This window comes from Bombina bombina, chromosome 4, assembly GCF_027579735.1.
Source record: "Bombina bombina isolate aBomBom1 chromosome 4, aBomBom1.pri, whole genome shotgun sequence".
NCBI classification, from domain to species: Eukaryota; Metazoa; Chordata; class Amphibia; order Anura; family Bombinatoridae; genus Bombina; species Bombina bombina.
The window spans coordinates 263,698,183-263,720,327 of NC_069502.1; the positions used below are offsets into that span (position 1 = coordinate 263,698,183).

The 22,145-nt window shown below is 41.1% G+C and overlaps 1 protein-coding gene across 6 annotated transcripts in view; it reads left to right on the forward strand.

The window, feature by feature from the left end:
• Positions 1–22,145, forward strand: part of SAP130 (Sin3A associated protein 130) — a 260,377-nt gene that overhangs the window by 85,353 nt on the left and 152,879 nt on the right. For all 6 annotated transcript variants that reach the window (XM_053709950.1, XM_053709947.1, XM_053709951.1 and 3 more), the window contains exon 13: positions 8,751–8,872. In XM_053709950.1, the coding sequence (XP_053565925.1) occupies positions 8,751–8,872 (122 nt within the window). The remainder of the gene's footprint in view (positions 1–8,750; positions 8,873–22,145) is intronic.

Genomic DNA, 22,145 nt, shown 5'->3' on the forward strand with positions numbered 1-22,145 from the left:
TCGACGATATACTCTTATATTTACCATTTCCTCTACTGATTCTCGTTTCAGTACTGGTTTGGCTTTCTACAAACATGTAGATGAGTGTCCTGGGGTAAGTAAGTCTTATTTTCTGTGACACTCTAAGCTATGGTTGGGCACTTTATTTATAAAGTTCTAAATATATGTATTCAAACATTTATTTGCCTTGACTCAGAATGTTCAACTTTCCTTATTTCCAGACAGTCAGTTTCATATTTGGGATTATGCTTTAATTATCATATTTTTTCTTACCTCAAAAATTTGACTTTTTTCCCTGTGGGCTGTTAGGCTCGCGGGGGCTGAAAATGCTTCATTTTATTGCGTCATTCTTGGCGCTGACTTTTTTGGCGCAAAAATTCATTTCCGTTTCCGGCGTCATACGTGTCGCCGGAAGTTGCGTCATTTTTGACGTTATTTTGCGCCAAAAATGTCGGCGTTCCGGATGTTGCGTCATTTTTTGGCGCAAAAAGCATTTAGGCGCCAAATAATGTGGGCGTCTTTTTTGGCGCCAAATAATATGGGCGTCGCTTTTGTCTCCACATTATTTCAGTCTCATTTTTCATTTGCTTCTGGTTGCTAGAAGCTTGATGTTTGGCATTTTTTTCCCATTCCTGAAACTGTCTTATAAGGAATTTGATCTATTTTGCTTTATATGTTGTTTTTTCTCTTACATATTGCAAGATGTCTCACGTTGCATCTGAGCCAGAAGATACTACAGGAAAACCTCTGCCTGCTGGATCTACCAAAGCTAAGTGTATCTGCTGTAAACTTTTGGTAGCTATTCCTCCAGCTGTTGTTTGTTTTAAATGTCATGACAAACTTGTTAATGCAGATAATATTTCCTTTAGTGATGTACCATTGCCTGTTGCAGTTCCCTCAACATCTAAGGTGCAGAATGTTCCTGATAACATAAGAGATTTTGTTTCTGAATCCATAAAGAAGGCTTTGTCTGTTATTTCTCCTTCTAGTAAACGTAAAAAGTCTTTTAAAACTTCTCTCTCTACAGATGAATTTTTAAATGAACACCATCATTCTGATTCTTTGGACTCTTCTGGTTCAGAGGATTCTGTCTCAGAGATTGATGCTGATAAATCTTCATATTTATTTAAGATGGAATTTATTCGCTCTTTACTTAAAGAAGTACTAATTGCTTTAGAAATAGAGGATTCTAGTCCTCTTGATACTAATTCTATACGTTTAGATAAGGTTTTTAAAGCTCCTGCGGTTATTCCAGAAGTCTTTCCTGTTCCTAATGCTATTTCTGCAGTAATTGCTAAGGAATGGGATAAATTGGGTAATTCATTTACTCCTTCTAAACGTTTTAAGCAATTATATCCTGTTCCGCCTGACAGGTTAGAATTTTGGGACAAAATCCCTAAAGTTGATGGGGCTATTTCTACCCTTGCTAAACGTACTACCATTCCTACGTCAGATGGTACCTCGTTTAAGGATCCTTTAGATAGAAAAATTGAATCTTTTCTAAGAAAAGCTTATCTATGTTCAGGTAATCTTCTTAGACCTGCTATATCATTGGCTGATGTTGCTGCAGCTTCAACTTTTTGGTTGGAAACTCTAGCGCAACAAGTAACAAATCGTGATTCTCATGATATTATTATTCTTCTCCAGCATGCTAATAATTTCATTTGTGATGCCATTTTTGATATTATTAGAGTTGATGTTAGATTTATGTCTCTGGCTATCTTAGCCAGAAGAGCTTTATGGCTTAAGACTTGGAATGCTGATATGGCTTCTAAATCAACTCTACTTTCCATTTCTTTCCAGGGAAACAAATTATTTGGTTCTCAGTTGGATTCTATTATTTCAACTGTTACTGGTGGGAAAGGAACTTTTTTACCACAGGATAAAAAGTCTAAAGGTAAAAACAGGGCTAACAATCGTTTTCGTTCCTTTCGTTTCAACAAAGAACAAAAGCCTGATCCTTCGTCCTCAGGAGCAGTTTCAGTTTGGAAACCATCTCCAGTCTGGAATAAATCCAAGCCTGCTAGAAAGGCAAAGCCTGCTTCTAAGTTCACATGAAGGTACGGCCCTCATTCCAGTTCAGCTGGTAGGGGGCAGGTTACGTTTTTTCAAAGAAATTTGGATCAAATCTGTTCACAATCTTTGGATTCAGAACATTGTTTCAGAAGGGTACAGAATTGGTTTCAAGATGAGACCTCCTGCAAAGAGATTTTTTCTTTCCCATGTCCCAGTAAATCCAGTGAAAGCTCAAGCATTTCTGAATTGTGTTTCAGATCTAGAGTTGGCTGGAGTAATTATGTCAGTTCCAGTTCCGGAACAGGGGATGGGGTTTTATTCAAATCTCTTCATTGTACCAAAGAAGGAGAATTCCTTCAGACCAGTTCTGGATCTAAAATTATTGAATCGTTATGTAAGGATACCAACGTTCAAGATGGTAACTGTAAGGACTATATTGCCTTTTGTTCAGCAAGGGAATTATATGTCCACAATAGATTTACAGGATGCATATCTGCATATTCCGATTCATCCAGATCATTATCAGTTCCTGAGATTCTCTTTTCTAGACAAGCATTACCAATTTGTGGCTCTACCGTTTGGCCTTGCTACAGCTCCAAGAATTTTCACAAAGATTCTCGGTGCCCTTCTGTCTGTAATCAGAGAACAGGGTATTGTGGTATTTCCTTATTTGGACGATATCTTGGTACTTGCTCCGTCTTTACATTTAGCAGAGTCTCATACGAATCGACTTGTGTTGTTTCTTCAAGATCATGGTTGGAGGATCAATTTACCAAAAAGTTCTTTGATTCCTCAAACAAGGGTAACCTTTCTGGGTTTCCAGATAGATTCAGTGTCCATGACTCTGTCTTTAACTGACAAGAGACGTCTAAAATTGATATCAGCTTGTCGAAACCTTCAGTCACAATCATTCCCTTCGGTAGCCTTATGCATGGAAATTCTAGGTCTTATGACTGCTGCATCGGACGCGATCCCCTTTGCTCGTTTTCACATGCGACCTCTTCAGCTCTGTATGCTGAACCAATGGTGCAGGGATTACACGAAGATATCTCAATTAATATCTTTAAAACCGATTGTTCGACACTCTCTAACGTGGTGGACAAATCACCATCGTTTAATTCAGGGGGCTTCTTTTGTTCTTCCGACCTGGACTGTAATTTCAACAGATGCAAGTCTCACAGGTTGGGGAGCTGTGTGGGGATCTCTGACGGCACAAGGAGTTTGGGAATCTCAGGAGGTGAGATTACCGATCAATATTTTGGAACTCCGTGCAATTTTCAGAGCTCTTCAGTTTTGGCCTCTTCTGAAGAGAGAATCGTTCATTTGTTTTCAGACAGACAATGTCACAACTGTGGCATACATCAATCATCAAGGAGGGACTCACAGTCCTCTGGCTATGAAAGAAGTATCTCGAATTTTGGTTTGGGCGGAATCCAGCTCCTGTCTAATCTCTGCGGTTCATATCCCAGGTGTAGACAATTGGGAAGCGGATTATCTCAGTCGCCAAACGTTGCATCCGGGCGAATGGTCTCTTCACCCAGAGGTATTTCTTCAGATTATTCAATTGTGGGGGCTCCCAGAGATAGATCTGATGGCCTCTCATCTAAACAAGAAACTTCCCAGGTATCTGTCCAGATCCCGGGATCCTCAGGCGGAGGCAGTGGATGCATTATCACTTCCTTGGAAGTATCATCCTGCCTATATCTTTCCGCCTCTAGTTCTTCTTCCAAGAGTAATCTCCAAGATTCTGAGGGAATGCTCGTTTGTTCTGCTAATAGCTCCGGCATGGCCTCACAGGTTTTGGTATGCGGATCTTGTCCGGATGGCATCTTGCCAGCCATGGACTCTTCCGTTAAGACCAGACCTTCTGTCACAAGGTCCTTTTTTCCATCCGGATCTGAAATCCTTAAATTTAAAGGTATGGAGATTGAACGCTTGATTCTTGGTCATAGAGGTTTCTCTGACTCCGTGATTAATACTATGTTACAGGCTCGTAAATCTGTATCTCGAGAGATATATTATAGAGTCTGGAAGACTTATATTTCATGGTGTCTTTCTCATCATTTTTCTTGGCATTCTTTTAGAATACCGAGAATTTTACAATTTCTTCAGGATGGTTTGGATAAGGGTTTGTCCGCAAGTTCTTTGAAAGGACAAATCTCTGCTCTTTCTGTTCTTTTTCACAGAAAGATTGCTATTCTTCCTGATATTCATTGTTTTGTACAAGCTTTGGTTCGTATAAAACCTGTCATTAAGTCAATTTCTCCTCCTTGGAGTTTGAATTTGGTTCTGGGAGCTCTTCAAGCTCCTCCGTTTGAACCTATGCATTTATTGGACATTAAATTACTTTCTTGGAAAGTTTTGTTCCTTTTGGCCATCTCTTCTGCTAGAAGAGTTTCTGAATTATCTGCTCTTTCGTGTGAGTCTCCTTTTCTGATTTTTCATCAGGATAAGGCGGTGTTGCGAACTTCTTTTGAATTTTTACCTAAAGTTGTGAATTCCAACAACATTAGTAGAGAAATTGTGGTTCCTTCATTATGTCCTAATCCTAAGAATTCTAAGGAGAAATCATTGCATTCTTTGGATGTTGTTAGAGCTTTGAAATATTATGTTGAAGCTACGAAATCTTTCCGTAAGACTTCTAGTCTATTTGTTATCTTTTCCGGTTCTAGGAAAGGCCAGAAAGCTTCTGCAATTTCTTTGGCATCTTGGTTGAAATCTTTAATTCATCTTGCCTATGTTGAGTCGGGTAAAACTCCGCCTCAAAGAATTACAGCTCATTCTACTAGGTCAGTATCTACTTCCTGGGCGTTTAGGAATGAAGCTTCGGTTGACCAGATCTGCAAAGCAGCAACTTGGTCTTCTTTGCATACTTTTACTAAATTCTACCATTTTGATGTATTTTCTTCTTCTGAAGCAGTTTTTGGTAGAAAAGTTCTTCAGGCCGCGGTTTCAGTTTGAATCTTCTGCTTATGTTTTTTGTTAAACTTTATTTTGGGTGTGGATTATTTTCAGCAGGAATTGGCTGTCTTTATTTTATCCCTCCCTCTCTAGTGACTCTTGTGTGGAAAGATCCACATCTTGGGTAGTCATTATCCCATACGTCACTAGCTCATGGACTCTTGTTAATTACATGAAAGAAAACATAATTTATGTAAGAACTTACCTGATAAATTCATTTCTTTCATATTAACAAGAGTCCATGAGGCCCACCCTTTTTTGTGGTGGTTATGATTTTTTTGTATAAAGCACAATTATTCCAATTCCTTATTTTATATGCTTCGCACTTTTTCTTATCACCCCACTTCTTGGCTATTCGTTAAACTGATTTGTGGGTGTGGTGAGGGGTGTATTTATAGGCATTTTGAGGTTTGGGAAACTTTGCCCCTCCTGGTAGGAATGTATATCCCATACGTCACTAGCTCATGGACTCTTGTTAATATGAAAGAAATGAATTTATCAGGTAAGTTCTTACATAAATTATGTTTTTCTAGTTCATTTATCGATCCTTCGGGACGAATTTTCTTGGACCTTGGGCAGTTCTAGAGTATCCTTATATCAGCCAGGTACTGGTCGGATGCTTTTTTGACTGTTACCAGGGTTCATGTCACCCCCGTGGTGCTGATTAATCCTGTTGGATTTTTAATATCACTTAGCCTATTCTATGGTCTCTGGGCTCAAAACCTACTAATGTATGAGGCCTGTTGTTTCAGTACAACCCCTCCGAACGGAGGGTTATGAGTACCAATCTAAGTTGGTTGTTCGGGCTTCTCGCCTGGCATACGGTCTGTTTTTCAAGACGTCATCTTGGTTCTCAGTTCCCGGGGGACTCAGAACCGTTATTCCATTCTTTGGAGTTGGGAGATGTGTGTGTGTGTGACCTATGTGGTCTGGTGTGCCGAGTGATTAATGGTTTGCATATTCACTTGAGGTTCTTCCGGACGCTGACTCTTTAGCCTATTAAGCATTTTATTGCGGTGGCGGAGTTTCCTTCCTTTCCGCCTTGGGTGGATCATATGATCTAGATGCGCGGGCATGTTCTTTCTCTGCTCAGAGTTGTGTTACTCTAAGAGTTGGTGTGCAGGGGTTCCCTGCCTTCTGTGGGGAGCTGTGAAGCTCCATCTTTTGCCTGCTTAAAGAAGATATTTGGAAGATAGATTATTCAGGAACTCCTGCTGTTGTCTCTTCCATTACCCTTGGTTTGACCATGGTCTTGGCGTTCGGGTGTCTTCCGTCCTCGTTGCAACTCTAGCCTTGGGGCTTGTCAGTGAGGAGGCGAGGTCGGTTATGGAGGGCCGCCTTTCTTGGGTCAGGTAGTTGACCATTTATCCTCAATGCTCCATTATGGGCTTCGTGGGCAGTGTCTTAAGTACGATTCTCTGAGATGGCGAGCAGGGTACAGGGTTCTCTTTCACCTTTGGGTGTTGGTTGCTACCTTGCCTGTGTGTGTAGCATGCATTAACGCTTGCCTATGAGATTTCTTTGCGATCCAAGTGCCCTGGGGCTGAATCTTAGACCATTAAGGAAGTCCTTGTGACTCTTGGGTTTGAGGCTATTGCTAGATCGCGAAGTCTACGGACTTTAGAGGTGCGTTCCTCCTTGTAGGAGGCAGCTTAGGGTTCCTCTAGAAGTTGGATCTTCGTTTGATTACTTTTTCGAGGACCCTGACCTGGGTCCGTGTCTCTCCTTGGATGGGTGGGGACGGTTCGTTCTCACTCTAGATGTTTGTGGTCCCGCGGGCCTCTCTGCATAGAGGTTGGGGCTCTGTGAGAGATGCCTATCTGTTTGTGGCTTAGGCTTTAGGTCCCTCTGACAGTCCCCTACTGGTCTTCTGGCGCATTTATGTGGTTCCTGTAGACTCCAGGTATCTTTACCTGGGTTGGTGATATGGCCGAGGGGTCTCACCTCTATGGTAGGGTGGTTTTCTGTTGCTTCATCCTTCCTTTTCTAGAGAGGGGGTAGGGTTCTCCGGTTTTCGGAGTTACCTTAGTGTTTGGAGCGACCTGTGGGTCCTTGGTGTCTTGCCTTGTAAGGGTTTTTCCCTTCTTGTGTTTCAGAATCCTGGAAGGGGAGTTGCGATGTAGTGATTGATTCCTCCGTTCCTGCAGCGGGAGGCTGAGGGTTTGATCCTTATGGGGCTCCTGTTATATGTTGGATTCTGATATATGGATGCTGAGGGTCTGAGGACCTTTTTCCCCTGCGAAGTGTTCCTTGTTTTTTAAAAGACAGCCGTGTAGGGTGTTACGCACCCGAGCACAATGTCTATCCTGACTCATGGTAGCATACTGTTTGTTGTAATGGTCAGTGGTCTAACCGGGGGCTTTGTTCCTTCATTGACCCTTCTTTTTTCTTCCGGAAGTCTGGGACTCTTGTCTTTGGTCTTGACTAGCCTTTGGGTTAGGACCATTATCCTAGAGAGAAGGCTGGGGGTCGGTTCTCTCCTTTGTGGGAGGTCTTGGATGTCCACCTCTTTTCCACTGGTGTTCGGTGCTGGGAGGGGGCGTTCCTTGCGGCCGATATCAGAGGGCTGTGGGCCCTTGGAAGGTTTGCATTTGAATCCAGCTACAGCTTTTGCACTTTGAGGGTGTAACCAGCTACAGCTAATTGCACTTTGACTGGGTGTTGGCAAGCTTTGAAACGCCTTCAATGTTTGGGTTTAGCAACGGTGAGTCAGCTTTCTACCTGGAAACTGGTTATTGAGTTCCTGTTCAGCGGTTGGTGTTTTTTTGAGAATTCTTTACTAGCTGCCTGGATAGTTATCCTATTTCTGCTGTCTATCTTGCAGATCTAGATTTATAAGAGGCAACGGAGGAACTCATGATTTTCTTGGAGTACTTTTGGGTATGGTACAGGGTCAGGGATATGAGGGTGTTCCTCGAGTCCTTTTTGGGACATGTTTCCCTGTGTATGGATCTCTTTTTTTTCTTCGGTCCTTGTGTTCTAGGGAGTTCATCTCCCTGGCGTTGCTATTGTACGACAACCATGGGTTGTTCTATGTTCTGCAAAGTGGAATGATCCTTTGGATTTTCATGAGATTCTGTTCTCCTGTTTGGGGGCAGATAGCGGTCCTTGTCTTGGCCGGGTACCTTCATGGGAGTCATGATCCACAGGGTTGACTCCTCAGAGGTTGTTTGGGCTTGACACATAACCATCCTTTTTACTGCAATTATTTATCAATAGCCGTATGCCACCTGCCATTCGCCTTATTTAGAGAAGCCAATCTGGGCTTTAGTCCACAGACAACAAGGCCCCGGCTATGTTGGTATAGAATGCATTGTTTTGCAGTTGTTATCCGATAAAGCCAATGAGGGACAGACGGCCTTGATAAGTCAGCGGGGTGCAGTTTCAGTTCTGAGAATTAGAATTTTCTTAATTTTCAGAACATGAAAATAAGGTAAAATAAGTATATTGTAAAGATGTTTGATTATGCATAACTAAACATTTTATATAAAAATCTATAGGTGCTTGCTGCCCCTTTTTAAAGAAATGTATGCAGTCGATGAAATTACACTTTAAATTTGTATTCGTATTTTGTAGGGATTTAGCTTCTGGTGCACAAAAAAAACCTAAACAATTATCTAATAACTTACCCTGACGCATTATAAATTGTTTAGCAATTGTTTGAATGATGTCCATTTGAGTATTCCATAACTGAACAATTGTTTGGATGAGAAGCCAGCCCCAGATTCATTCTTACCATTGTCAACTCATGTGTTTTTTTGTGTGTCTAACAGGCAGCCTGTTCCAGTGCAGTTGCAGTACTTTCTACCTACGTATCCTCCATCTGCATATCCTTTGGCAGCGCACACATATACTCCAATAACAAGCTCTGTGTCAACCATACGACAGTATCCAGGTTGGTCTTCGTAATGGAAACCATTTTTTGTTTTGTTTGTTTTTTCTCCGCATAATGATCAGTCCTTCATCTTATCACAGCAAATTATTCAAACCTTTTTTTTTTTTTTTTTTTTTAAATCTGCCTAGTAATTTTGCAACTACATTAACCTGTTTTGCCTACTGATAACATTTGTATGCTTTTATTTCATAAAATAAGACTCCACAAGCCATCACATGTGGGATTAAACTCCAGAGATAAAACACCCTACACAGTAGAGTTTTTAATCCGTCCTACTTTCCCATAATCCCTTACTCGGGAAGAGAGGTGCACTACTGAGAGCTAGCTGGACACATCTAGTGAGCCTATAGCAGTTTGTGCAGGCACCAATCAGCACTTAGCACCCACTGGTGTAGGATATGTACATAATCTTTATCAACAGATACCAAGAGAAAAAAGTACATTGGAAAATAGAAGTGAATTTAAAAGTATCTTAAAGGGACACACAAGTCAAAATTAAACTTTCATGATTCAGAAAGAGCATGCCATTTTAAACAACTTTACAAATTACTACCATTTAACAAAATGTGCATAGTCTTTTTATATTTAAACTTTTTGAGTGGGCAGCTCCTACTGAACATGTGCAAGAATTCACAGAATATATGCATTTTCATTTGTGATTGGCTGATGGCTGTCACATGGTACATGGGGAGTGGAAATAGGCAGAACTTTGAAATTTGTCTGAATTTTTTTTTTACTCATTTGAAGTTGCATTGTCTTTTTATAATGCATTTGTTGATTATGCAAATCTACTGTATTTACTGGTCCTTTAAAATTACATGCTCTATCAGATTTATGCAAGTTTATTGCAGACTTTTCTATCTCTTTAAATCTACTTGACTCTATTGATCCTTGATGCATATTAATACAAAAAGAGAAAGAAGAGCACACTAATATTTGCTAAAACACAAGGGAAATCGGCACTCTTTTTCAATTTATCAAATTTTATATTGCTTTATTAATTACAAAAACATGCATGGCAAGTACAGACACCGCCACAACATGATATATGCAATAGAAAGTAATCAAAAATAGAACATTACTCATGTATTATATCTTAACTATAGATAAAAACGTATGCAGTCACTATGTCCCATACTGGCAAATTATAGACTCAGATTTCTATCAAGTATGCCAGACTAGCAACACCCAACGGTAACCACAGACCCCACCAGAAACAACAAGAGGGTATTATCTGCTCCTTGTAGTTTAGGGATCTATGCTATATACCATACAGGAAACCTAATTGAGCGTAAATAAGTCAACTTCGTGCACACATAGATGAATACAAGCCATTAGCGCAATAAGAGTTCATGTAAGGATAGTTCTTTAAAGGGACATAATACTCATATGCTAAATCACTTGAAACTGATGCAGTATAACTGTAAAAAGCTGACAGGAAAATATCACCTGAGCATCTCTATGTAAAAAAGGAAGATATTTTACCTCACAACTTCCTCAGCTCAGCAGAGTAACTTCTGTGTAAAAAGTTATACTCGGCTGCAGCCCTGCTGCAGGTAAAAAAAAAATATATGAAGAAATGAACAGCAGCCAATCAGCATCAACAGTGCTGAGGTCATGAGCTCTTTTACTGTGACCTAATGAGATTTGCCTTAACTCTCATGTGATTTCATAGTAAACTTCCTTAAACTCACTCCCTTAGCTGTCCTGGGTCAGACATACTGATTTGCTGCTTAGAAGTCCTTTACAATTGAGATGTGGCTTTTTTGAGGTAAAATATCTTTCTTTTTTACATAGAGATGTTCAGGTGATAATTTCTAGTCCGCTTTTTACAGCTATGCTGCATCACTTAAGTGTTTCAACGTTTGGGTTTCATGGCCCTTTAAGTTAACTGTGGAATCCTTAGGGCAGGGGTTAGCAACCTTGGCTCTCCAGATATTTTAGAACTACATTTCCCATGATGCTTAGGCAGCAACCTTGACTCTCCAGATGTTTTAGAACCACTTTTCTCATGATGCTTAGGCAGCTTAAAGACACTTAAGCATCATGAGAAATGTAGTTCTAAAACATCTGGAGAGCCAGATGTCCACATAGTGCAGAATTATATAACATTTGGTTACCGGCAGATGTATACATTAAAGTATTGCAGAATTTTTTTATGTAAAAGTTCATTTCTTTCATGTAATTAACAAGAGTCCATGAGCTAGTGACGTATGGGATATACATTCCTACCAGGAGGGGCAAAGTTTCCCAAACCTTAAAATGCCTATAAATACACCCCTCACCACACCCACAAATCAGTTTTACAAACTTTGCCTCCAAGGGAGGTGGTGAAGTAAGTTTGTGCTAGATTCTACGTTGATATGCGCTCCGCAGCAAGTTGGAGCCCGGTTTTCCTCTCAGCGTGCAGTGAATGTCAGAGGGATGTGAAGAGAGTATTGCCTATTGAATGCAGTGATCTCCTTCTACGGGGTCTATTTCATAAGGTTCTCTGTTATCGGTCGTAGAGATTCATCTCTTACCTCCCTTTTCAGATCGACGATATACTCTTATATACACCATTTCCTCTACTGATTTTCGTTTCAGTACTGGTTTGGCTTTCTACAAACATGTAGATGAGTGTCCTGGGGTAAGTAAGTCTTATTTTCTGTGACACTCTAAGCTATGGTTGGGCACTTTATTTATAAAGTTCTAAATATATGTATTCAAACATTTATTTGCCTTGACTCAGAATGTTCAACTTTCCTTATTTCCAGACAGTCAGTTTCATATTTGGGATTATGCATTGAATTATCATATTTTTTCTTACCTCAAAAATTTGACTTTTTCCCTGTGGGCTGTTAGGCTCGCGGGGGCTGAAAATGCTTCATTTTATTGCGTCATTCTTGGCGCGGACTTTTTTGGCGCAAAAATTCTTTTCCGTTTCCGGCGTCATACGTGTCGCCGGAAGTTGCGTCATTTTTTGACGTTATTTTGCGTCAAAGATGTCGGCGTTCCGGATGTGGCGTCATTTTTGGCGCCAAAAACATTTTAGGCGCCAAATAATGTGGGCGTCTTTTTTGGCGCTAAAAAATATGGGCGTCATTTTTGTCTCCACATTATTTAAGTCTCATTATTTATTGCTTCTGGTTGCTAGAAGCTTGTTCACTGGCATTTTTTTCCCATTCCTGAAACTGTCATTTAAGGAATTTGATCAATTTTGCTTTATATGTTGTTTTTTTCTTTTACATATTGCAAGATGTTCCACGTTGCAACTGAGTCAGAAGATACTACAGGAAAATCACTGCACAGTGCTGGAGCTACCAAGCTAAGTCTGCTATAAACTTTTGGTATCTGTTTCTCCAGCTGTTATTTGTATTGCATGTCATGTCAAACTTATTAATGCAGATAAAATTTCCTTTAGTACTATTACATTACCTGTTGCTGTCCGTCAACATCTAATTTTCAGAGTGTTCCTGATAACATAAGAGATTTTATTTTTTAAATCCATTAAGAAGGCTATGTCTGTTATTTCTCCTTCTAGTATACATAAAAGTCTTTTAAAACTTCTCTTTTTTCTTCTGTTATGTGTGATCAGTCCACGGGTCATCATTACTTCTGGGATATAACTCCTCCCCAACAGGAAATGCAAGAGGATTCACCCAGCAGAGCTGCATATAGCTCCTCCCCTCTACGTCAGTCCCAGTCATTCTCTTGCACCCAACGACTAGATAGGATGTGTGAGAGGACTATGGTGATTATACTTAGTTTTTATGACTTCAATCAAAAGTTTGTTATTTTAAAATAGCACCGGAGCGTGTTATTACTTCTCTGGCAGAGTTTGAGGAAGAATCTGACAGAGATTTTTTACTATGATTTTAACCGGAGTCGTTAAGATCATATTGCTGTTCTCGACCATCTGAGGGAGGTAAAGGCTTCAGATCAGGGGACAGCGGGCAGATGAATCTGCATTGAGGTATGTGGCAGTTTTTATTTTCTGAATGGAATTGATGAGAAAAGCCTGCCATACCGTTAAAATGACATGTATGTATACACTTCAGTATTCTGGGGATGGTATTTCACCGGAACTACTGTGTTAAAGGTCACTAATCCTTTTAATAACTATTCTCATGTTAAACGTTTTTGCTGGAATGTAGAATCGTTTACATTGCTGAGGTACTGTGTGAATAAATATTTGGGCATTATTTTCCACTTGGCAGTTTTTTTGCTTTAATTGTGACAGTTTCGTTTCTCTTCACTGCTGTGTGGGAGAGGGAGGGGCCGTTTTTGGCGCTCTTTGCTACGCATCAAAAAAATTCCAGTCAGCTACTTTTATATTTCCTACATGATCCGGTTCATCTCTGACAGATCTCAGGGGTCTTCAAACTTCTTTGAAGGGAGGTAAATTCTCTCAGCAGAGCTGTGAGAATTCTTATAGTGACTGTGAATAAAAAACGTTGTTTTGTTTTCTTATGTACAAATTTAATTAGTGTTGTTTTTTACTAATGGGAACAAACCTTTGCTAAAAGTTGTGTTGTTTTAAAGTTTGATGCTATAACTGTTTTTCAGTTCATTATTTCAACTGTCATTTAATCGTTAGTACCTCTTTGAGGCACAGTGCGTTTTTTTGCTAAAAAAGATTATAACCAAGTTGTAAGTTTTTTTGCTAGTGTGTTAAACATGTCTGACTCAGAGGAAGATATCTGTGTCATTTGTTCCAATGCCAAGGTGGAGCCCAATAGAAATTTATGTACTAACTGTATTGATGCTACTTTAAATAAAAGTCAATCTGTACAATGTGAACAAATTTCACCAAACAGCGAGGGGAGAGTTATGCCGACTAACTCGCCTCACGCGACAGTACCTGCATCTCCCGCCCGGGAGGTGCGTGATATTTTGGCGCCTAGTACATCTGGGCGGCCATTACAGATAACATTACAAGATATGGCTACTGTTATGACTGAAGTTTTGTCTAAATTACCAGAACTAAGAGGCAAGCGTGATCACTCTGGGGTGAGAACAGAGTGCGCTGACAATGCTAGGGCCATGTCTGATACTGCGTCACAGCTCGCAGAGCATGAGGACGGAGAGCTTCATTCTGTGGGTGACGGTTCTGATCCAAACAGATTGGACTCAGATATTTCAAATTTTAAATTTAAATTGGAGAACCTCCGTGTACTACTAGGGGAGGTCTTAGCAGCTCTCAACGATTGTAACACCGTTGCAATACCAGAGAAACTGTGTAGGTTGGATAAATACTTTGCGGTACCGGCGAGTACTGACGTTTTTCCTATACCTAAGAGACTAACTGAAATTGTTACTAAGGAGTGGGATAGACCCGGTGTGCCGTTCTCACCCCCTCCAATATTTAGAAAGATGTTTCCAATAGACGCCACCACTCGGGACTTATGGCAAACGGTCCCCAAGGTGGAGGGAGCAGTTTCTACTTTAGCTAAGCGTACCACTATCCCGGTGGAGGATAGCTGTGCTTTCTCAGATCCAATGGATAAAAAATTAGAGGGTTACCTTAAGAAAATGTTTGTTCAACAAGGTTTTATATTACAACCCCTTGCATGTATCGCGCCGATTACGGCTGCGGCAGCATTTTGGATTGAGTCGCTTGAAGAGAACCTTAGTTCCTCTACGCTAGACGACATTACGGACAGGCTTAGAGTCCTTAAACTAGCTAATTCTTTCATTTCGGAGGCCGTAGTACATTTAACCAAACTTACGGCTAAGAACTCAGGATTCGCCATACAGGCACGCAGGGCACTGTGGCTAAAATCCTGGTCAGCTGATGTTACCTCTAAGTCCAAATTACTTAATATACCTTTCAAGGGGCAGTCCTTATTCGGGCCCGGTTTGAAAGAAATTATCGCTGACATTACGGGAGGTAAGGGCCACGCCCTACCTCAAGACAAGGCCAAAGCTAAGGCTAGACAGTCTAATTTTCGTCCCTTTCGGAATTTCAAGACAGGAGCAGCATCAACCTCCACTGCACCAAAACAGGAAGGAGCTGTTGCTCGTTACAGGCAAGGCTGGAAGCCTAACCAGTCCTGGAACAAAAGCAAGCAGGCCAGGAAACCTGCTGCTGCCCCAAAGACAGCATGAACCGAGAGCCCCCGATCCGGGACCGGATCTAGTAGGGGGCAGACTCTCTCTCTTCGCCCAGGCCTGGGCAAGAGATGTTCAGGATCCCTGGGCACTAGAGATCATATCTCAGGGATACCTTCTAGACTTCAAATTATCTCCCCCAAGAGGGAGATTTCATCTGTCAAGGTTGTCAACAAACCAGATAAAGAAAGAAGCGTTTCTACGCTGCGTACAAGATCTGTTAACAATGGGAGTGATCCATCCGGTTCCGTGGTCGGAACAAGGACAAGGGTTCTACTCAAACCTGTTTGTGGTTCCCAAAAAAGAGGGAACTTTCAGGCCAATCTTAGATTTTAAGGACTCTAAACAAATTCCTAAGAGTTCCATCGTTCAAAATGGAAACTATTCGGACAATCTTACCCATGATCCAAGAGGGTCAGTACATGACCACAGTGGATTTAAAGGATGCTTACCTTCACATACCGATCCACAAAGATCATCACCGGTATCTAAGGTTTGCCTTCTTAGACAGGCACTACCAGTTTGTAGCTCTTCCATTCGGATTGGCTACGGCTCCAAGAATCTTCACAAAGGTTCTGGGTGCCCTTCTAGCGGTACTAAGACCGCGAGGGATTTCGGTAGCTCCGTACCTAGACGACATTCTAATACAAGCTTCAAGCTTTCAAACTGCCAAGTCTCATACAGAGTTAGTTCTGGCATTTCTAAGGTCGCATGGATGGAAAGTGAACGAAAAGAAGAGTTCTCTCTTTCCTCTCACAAGAGTTCCATTCTTGGGGACTCTTATAGATTCTGTAGAAATGAAGATTTACCTGACAGAAGACAGGTTAACAAGACTTCAAAATGCATGCCGCGTCCTTCATTCCATTCAACACCCGTCAGTAGCTCAATGCATGGAGGTGATCGGCTTAATGGTAGCGGCAATGGACATAGTACCTTTTGCACGCCTACACCTCAGACCGCTGCAATTATGCATGCTAAGTCAGTGGAATGGGGATTACTCAGATTTGTCCCCTACTCTGAATCTGAATCAAGAGACCAGAAATTCTCTTCTATGGTGGCTTTATCGGCCACACCTGTCCAGGGGGATGCCATTCAGCAGGCCAGACTGGACAATTGTAACAACAGACGCCAGCCTACTAGGTTGGGGCGCTGTCTGGAATTCTCTGAAGGCTCAGGGACTATGGAATCAGGAGGAGAGTCTCCTACCAATAAACATCTGGAATTGAGAGCAGTTCTCAATGCCCTTCTGGCTTGGCCCCAGTTAACAACTCGGGGGTTCATCAGGTTTCAGTCGGACAACATCACGACTGTAGCTTACATCAACCATCAGGGAGGGACAAGAAGCTCCCTAGCAATGATGGAAGTATCAAAGATAATTCGCTGGGCAGAGTCTCACTCTTGCCACCTGTCAGCAATCCACATCCCGGGAGTGGAGAACTGGGAGGCGGATTTCTTGAGTCGCCAGACTTTTCATCCGGGGGAGTGGGAACTTCATCCGGAGGTCTTTGCCCAAATACTTCGACGTTGGGGCAAACCAGAGATAGATCTCATGGCGTCTCGCCAGAACGCCAAACTTCCTCGCTACGGGTCCAGATCCAGGGATCCGGGAGCAGTTCTGATAGATGCTTTGACAGCACCTTGGAAATTCAGGATGGCTTATGTGTTTCCACCCTTCCCGCTGCTTCCTCGATTGATTGCCAAAATCAAACAGGAGAGAGCATCAGTAATTCTAATAGCACCTGCTTGGCCACGCAGGACTTGGTATGCAGATCTAGTGGACATGTCATCCTGTCCGCCTTGGTCTCTACCTCTAAGACAGGACCTTCTGATACAGGGTCCATTCAAACATCAAAATCTAACTTCTCTGAAGCTGACTGCTTGGAAATTGAACGCTTGATTTTATCAAAACGTGGTTTTTCTGAGTCGGTTATTGATACCCTGATTCAGGCTAGGAAGCCTGTTACCAGAAGGATTTACCATAAAATATGGCGGAAATACCTATACTGGTGCGAATCCAAAGGTTACTCCTGGAGTAAGGTTAGGATCGCTAGGATATTGTCTTTTCTACAAGAAGGTTTAGAAAAGGGTTTATCAGCTAGTTCATTAAAGGGACAGATTTCAGCTCTGTCCATCTTGTTACACAGACGTCTGTCAGAAAATCCAGACGTCCAGTCCTTTTGTCAGGCTTTAGCTAGGATCAAGCCTGTGTTTAAAGCTGTTGCTCCACCATGGAGTTTAAACTTAGTTCTTAACGTTTTACAGGGTGTTCCGTTTGAACCCCTTCATTCCATTGATATAAAAATGTTATCTTGGAAAGTTCTGTTTTTAATGGCTATTTCCTCGGCTCGAAGAGTCTCTGAGTTATCAGCCTTACATTGTGATTCCCCTTATCTGATTTTTCACTCAGACAAGGTAGTTCTGCGTACTAAACCTGGGTTCTTACCTAAGGTAGTCACTAACAGGAACATCAATCAAGAGATTGTTGTCCCATCCTTGTGTCCAAATCCTTCTTCAAAGAAGGAACGTCTTTTACACAATCTGGATGTAGTTCGTGCCCTCAAGTTCTACTTGCAGGCAACTAAAGATTTTCGCCAAACTTCTTCCTTGTTTGTCGTTTACTCTGGACAGAGGAGAGGTCAAAAAGCTTCTGCTACCTCTCTCTCTTTTTGGCTTCGTAGTATAATACGTTTAGCCTATGAGACTGCTGGACAGCAGCCTCCTGAAAGAATTACAGCTCACTCCACTAGAGCTGTGGCTTCCACTTGGGCCTTTAAGAATGAGGCCTCTGTTGAACAGATTTGCAAGGCTGCAACTTGGTCTTCGCTTCATACTTTTTCCAAATTTTACAAATTTGATACTTTTGCTTCTTCGGAGGCTATTTTTGGGAGAAAGGTTCTTCAGGCAGTGGTTCCTTCTGTATAAAGAGCCTGCCTATCCCTCCCGTCATCCGTGTACTTTTGCTTTGGTATTGGTATCCCAGAAGTAATGATGACCCGTGGACTGATCACACATAACAGAAGAAAACATAATTTATGCTTACCTGATAAATTCCTTTCTTCTGTTGTGTGATCAGTCCACGGCCCGCCCTGTTTTAAGGCAGGTAAATATCTTTTAAATTATACTCCAGTCACCACTTCACCCTTGGTTACTCCTTTCTCGTTGATTCTTGGTCGAATGACTGGGACTGACGTAGAGGGGAGGAGCTATATGCAGCTCTGCTGGGTGAATCCTCTTGCATTTCCTGTTGGGGAGGAGTTATATCCCAGAAGTAATGATGACCCGTGGACTGATCACACAACAGAAGAAAGGAATTTATCAGGTAAGCATAAATTATGTTTTTCAGATGAATTTTTAAATGAACATCATCATTCTGATACTGATAATGGTTCTTCTGGTTCAGAGGTTTCTGTCTCAGAGGTTGATGCTGATAAATCTTTGTATTTGTTCAAGATGGAATTTATTCGTTCTTTACTTAAAGAAGTGTTATTTGCATTAGAAATAGAGGATTCTGGTCCTCTTGATACTAAATGTAAACGTTTTAATAAGGTTTTTTAAATCTCCTGTAGTTATTCCAGAAGTGTTTTATCTCCCTGATGCTATTTCTGAAGTAATTTCCAGGGAATGGAATAATTTGGGTAATTTATTTACTCCTTCTAGACGTTTAAGCAAATTATATCCTGTGCCATCTGACAGATTAGAGTTTTTTGGGACAAAAATCCCTAAGGTTATGGGGCTGTCTCTACTCCTGCTAATGTACTACTATTCCTATGGCAGATAGTACTTCATTTCAGGATCCTTTAGATAGGAAAATTGAATCTTTTCTAAGAAAAGCTTACTTATGTTCAGGTAATCTTCTTAGACCTGCTATATTTTTAGCGGATGTTGCTGCAGCTTCAACTTTTTGGTTAGAAGCTTTAGCGCAACAGGTAACAGATCATAATTTTATAGCATTATTATTATTCTATAACATGCTAATTATTTTATTGGTGATACCATCTTTTGATATCATTAGAGTTGATGTCAGGTATATGTCTCTAGCTATTTTAGCTAGAAAAGCTTTATGGTTTAAACTTGGAATGCTGACATGTCTTCTAAGTCAACTTTGCTTTCCCTTTCTTTCCAGGGTAAATAATCATTTCGTTCCTTTCCTCACAACAAGGAACAAAAGCCTGATCCTTCATCCTCAGGAGCGGTATCAGTTTGGAAACTATTTCCAGTTTGGAATATATCCAAGCCTTATAGAAACCTATAGTCAGCTCCTAAGTACCTATGAAGGTGCGGCCCTTATTCCAGCTCAGCTGGTATGGGGCAGATTACGTTTTCTTCAAAGAAATTTGGATCAATTCCGTTCTTAATCTCTGGTTTCAGAAACATTGTTTCAGAAAGGTACAGAATTGGCTTCAAGTTAAGGCCTCCTGCTAAGAGATTCTTTTCTTTCCCGTGTCCCAGTTGACACAGCAAGGCTCAGCATTTCTGAAATGTGTTTCAGATCTAGAGTTGGCTGGAGTATTTATGCCAGTTCCAGTTCTGGAACAGGGGCTGGGGTTTTATTTTATCTCTTCATTGTACCAAAGAAGGTCAATTCCTTCAGACCAGTTCTGGATCTATCATTATTGAATCGTTATGTTAGGATACCAACATTCAAGATGGTTACTGTAGGACTATCCTGCCTTTTGTTTAGCAAGGGCATTATATGTCTACAATAGATTTACAGGATGTGTATCTGCATATTCCGATTCATCCAGATCACTTTTAGTGTCTGAGATTCTCTTTTTAGACAAGCATTACCAGTTTTGTGGCTCTACTGTTTGGTCTAGCCTCAGTTCCAAGAATTTTTTTCAAAGGTTCTCGGTGCCCTTCTTCTGTAATCAGAGAATAGGGTTTTGGTATTTCCTTATTTGGACGATATCTTGGTACTTGCTCAGTCTTCTCATTTTCGAAGAATCTCATACGAATCAACTTGTGTTGTTTCTTCAAGTTCATGGTTGGAGGATCAATTTACCATTCAGTTCATTGATTCCTCAGACAAGGGTAACCTTTTTAGGTTTCTAGATAAATTCAGTGTCTATGACTCTGTCCTTGTCAGACAAGAGACGTTTAACATTGATATCAGCTTGTCAAAACCTTCAGTCACAATCATTCCCTTTGGTAGCCTTATGCATGGAAATGTTGGGTCTTAGGACTGCCGCATCAGATGCGATCTCCTTTGCTCGTTTTCACATGCGACCTCTTCAGCTCTGTATGCTGAACCAATGGTGCAGGGATTACTCAAAGATATCTCAATTAATATCTTTAAACCGATTTTACGACACTCTCTGACATGGTGGACAGATCACCATCGTTTAGTTCAGGGGGCTTCTTTGTTCTTCCGACCTGGACTATAATCTCAACAGATTCAAGTCTTACAGGTTGGGGAGCTGTGTGGGGGTCTCTGACGGCACAAGGGGTTTGGGAATCTCAGGAGGTGAGATTTCCGATCAATATTTTGGAACTCCGTGCAATTTTCAGAGCTCTTCAGTCTTGGCCTCTTCTGAAGAGAGAGTTGTTCATTGTTTTCAGATAAGACAATGTCACAACTGTGGCATACATCAATCATCAAGGAGGGACTCACAGTCCTCTGGCTATGAAAGAAGTATCTCGAATTTTGGTTTGGGCGGAATCCAGCTCCTGTCTAATCTCTGCGGTTTATATCCCAGGTATGGACAATTGGAAAGCGGATTATCTCAGTCGCCAAACGTTGCATCCGGGCGAATGGTCTCTTCACCCAGAGGTATTTCTTCAGATTGTTCAAATGTGGGAACTTCCAGAAATAGATCTGATGGCTTCTCATCTAAACAAGAAACTTCCCAGGTATCTGTCCAGATCCCGGGATCTTCAGGCGGAGGCAGTGGATGCATTTTCACTTCCTTGGAAGTATCATCCTGCCTATATCTTTCCGCCTCTAGTTCTTCTTCCAAGAGTAATCTCCAAGATTCTGAAGGAATGCTAGTTTGTTCTGCTGGTAGCTCCGGCATGGCCTCACAGGTTTTGGTATGCGGATCTTGTCCGGATGGCCTCTTGCCAACCGTGGACTCTTCCGTTAAGACCAGACCTTTTGTCTCAAGGTCCTTTTTTCCATCAGGATCTGAAATCCTTAAATTTAAAGGTATGGAGATTGAACGCTTGATTCTTGGTCAAAGAGGTTTCTCTGACTCTGTGATTAATACTATGTTACAGGCTCGTAAATCTGTATCCAGAGAGATATATTATAGAGTCTGGAAGACTTATATTTCTTGGTGTCTTTCTCATCATTTTTCTTGGCATTCTTTTAGAATACCGAGAATATTACAATTTCTTCAGGATGGTTTAGATAAGGGTTTGTCCGCAAGTTCCTTGAAAGGTCAAATCTCTGCTCTTTCTGTTCTTTTTCACAGAAAGATTGCTATTCTTCCTGATATTCATTGTTTTGTACAAGCTTTGGTTCGTATAAAGCCTGTCATTAAGTCAATTTCTCCTCCTGGAGTTTGAATTTGGTTCTGGGGGCTCTTCAAGCTCCTCCATTTGAACCTATGCATTCATTGGATATTAAATTACTTTCTTGGAAAGTTTTGTTCCTTTTGGCCATCTCTTCTACCAGAAGAGTTTCTGAATTATCTGCTCTTTCTTGTGAGTCTCCTTTTCTGATTCTTCATCAGGATAAGGCGGTGTTGCGAACTTCTTTTGAATTTTACCTAAAGTTGTGAATTCCAACAACATTAGTAGAGAAATTGTGGTTCCTTCATTATGTCCTAATCCTAAGAATTCTAAGGAGAAATCGTTGCATTCTTTGGATGTTGTTAGAGCTTTGAAATATTATGTTGAAGCTACGAAATCTTTCTGTAAGACTTCTAGTCTATTTGTTATCTTTTCCGGTTCTAGGAAAGGCCAGAAAGCTTCTGCCATTTCTTTGGCATCTTGGTTGAAATCTTTAATTCATCTTGCCTATGTTGAGTCGGGTAAAATTCCGCCTCAGAGAATTACAGCTCATTCTACTAGGTCAGTATCTACTTCCTGGGCGTTTAGGAATGAAGCTTCGGTTGACCAGATCTGCAAAGCAGCAACTTGGTCCTCTTTGCATACTTTTACTAAATTCTACCATTTTGATGTATTTTCTTCTTCTGAAGCAGTTTTTGGTAGAAAAGTTCTTCAGGCAGCGGTTTCA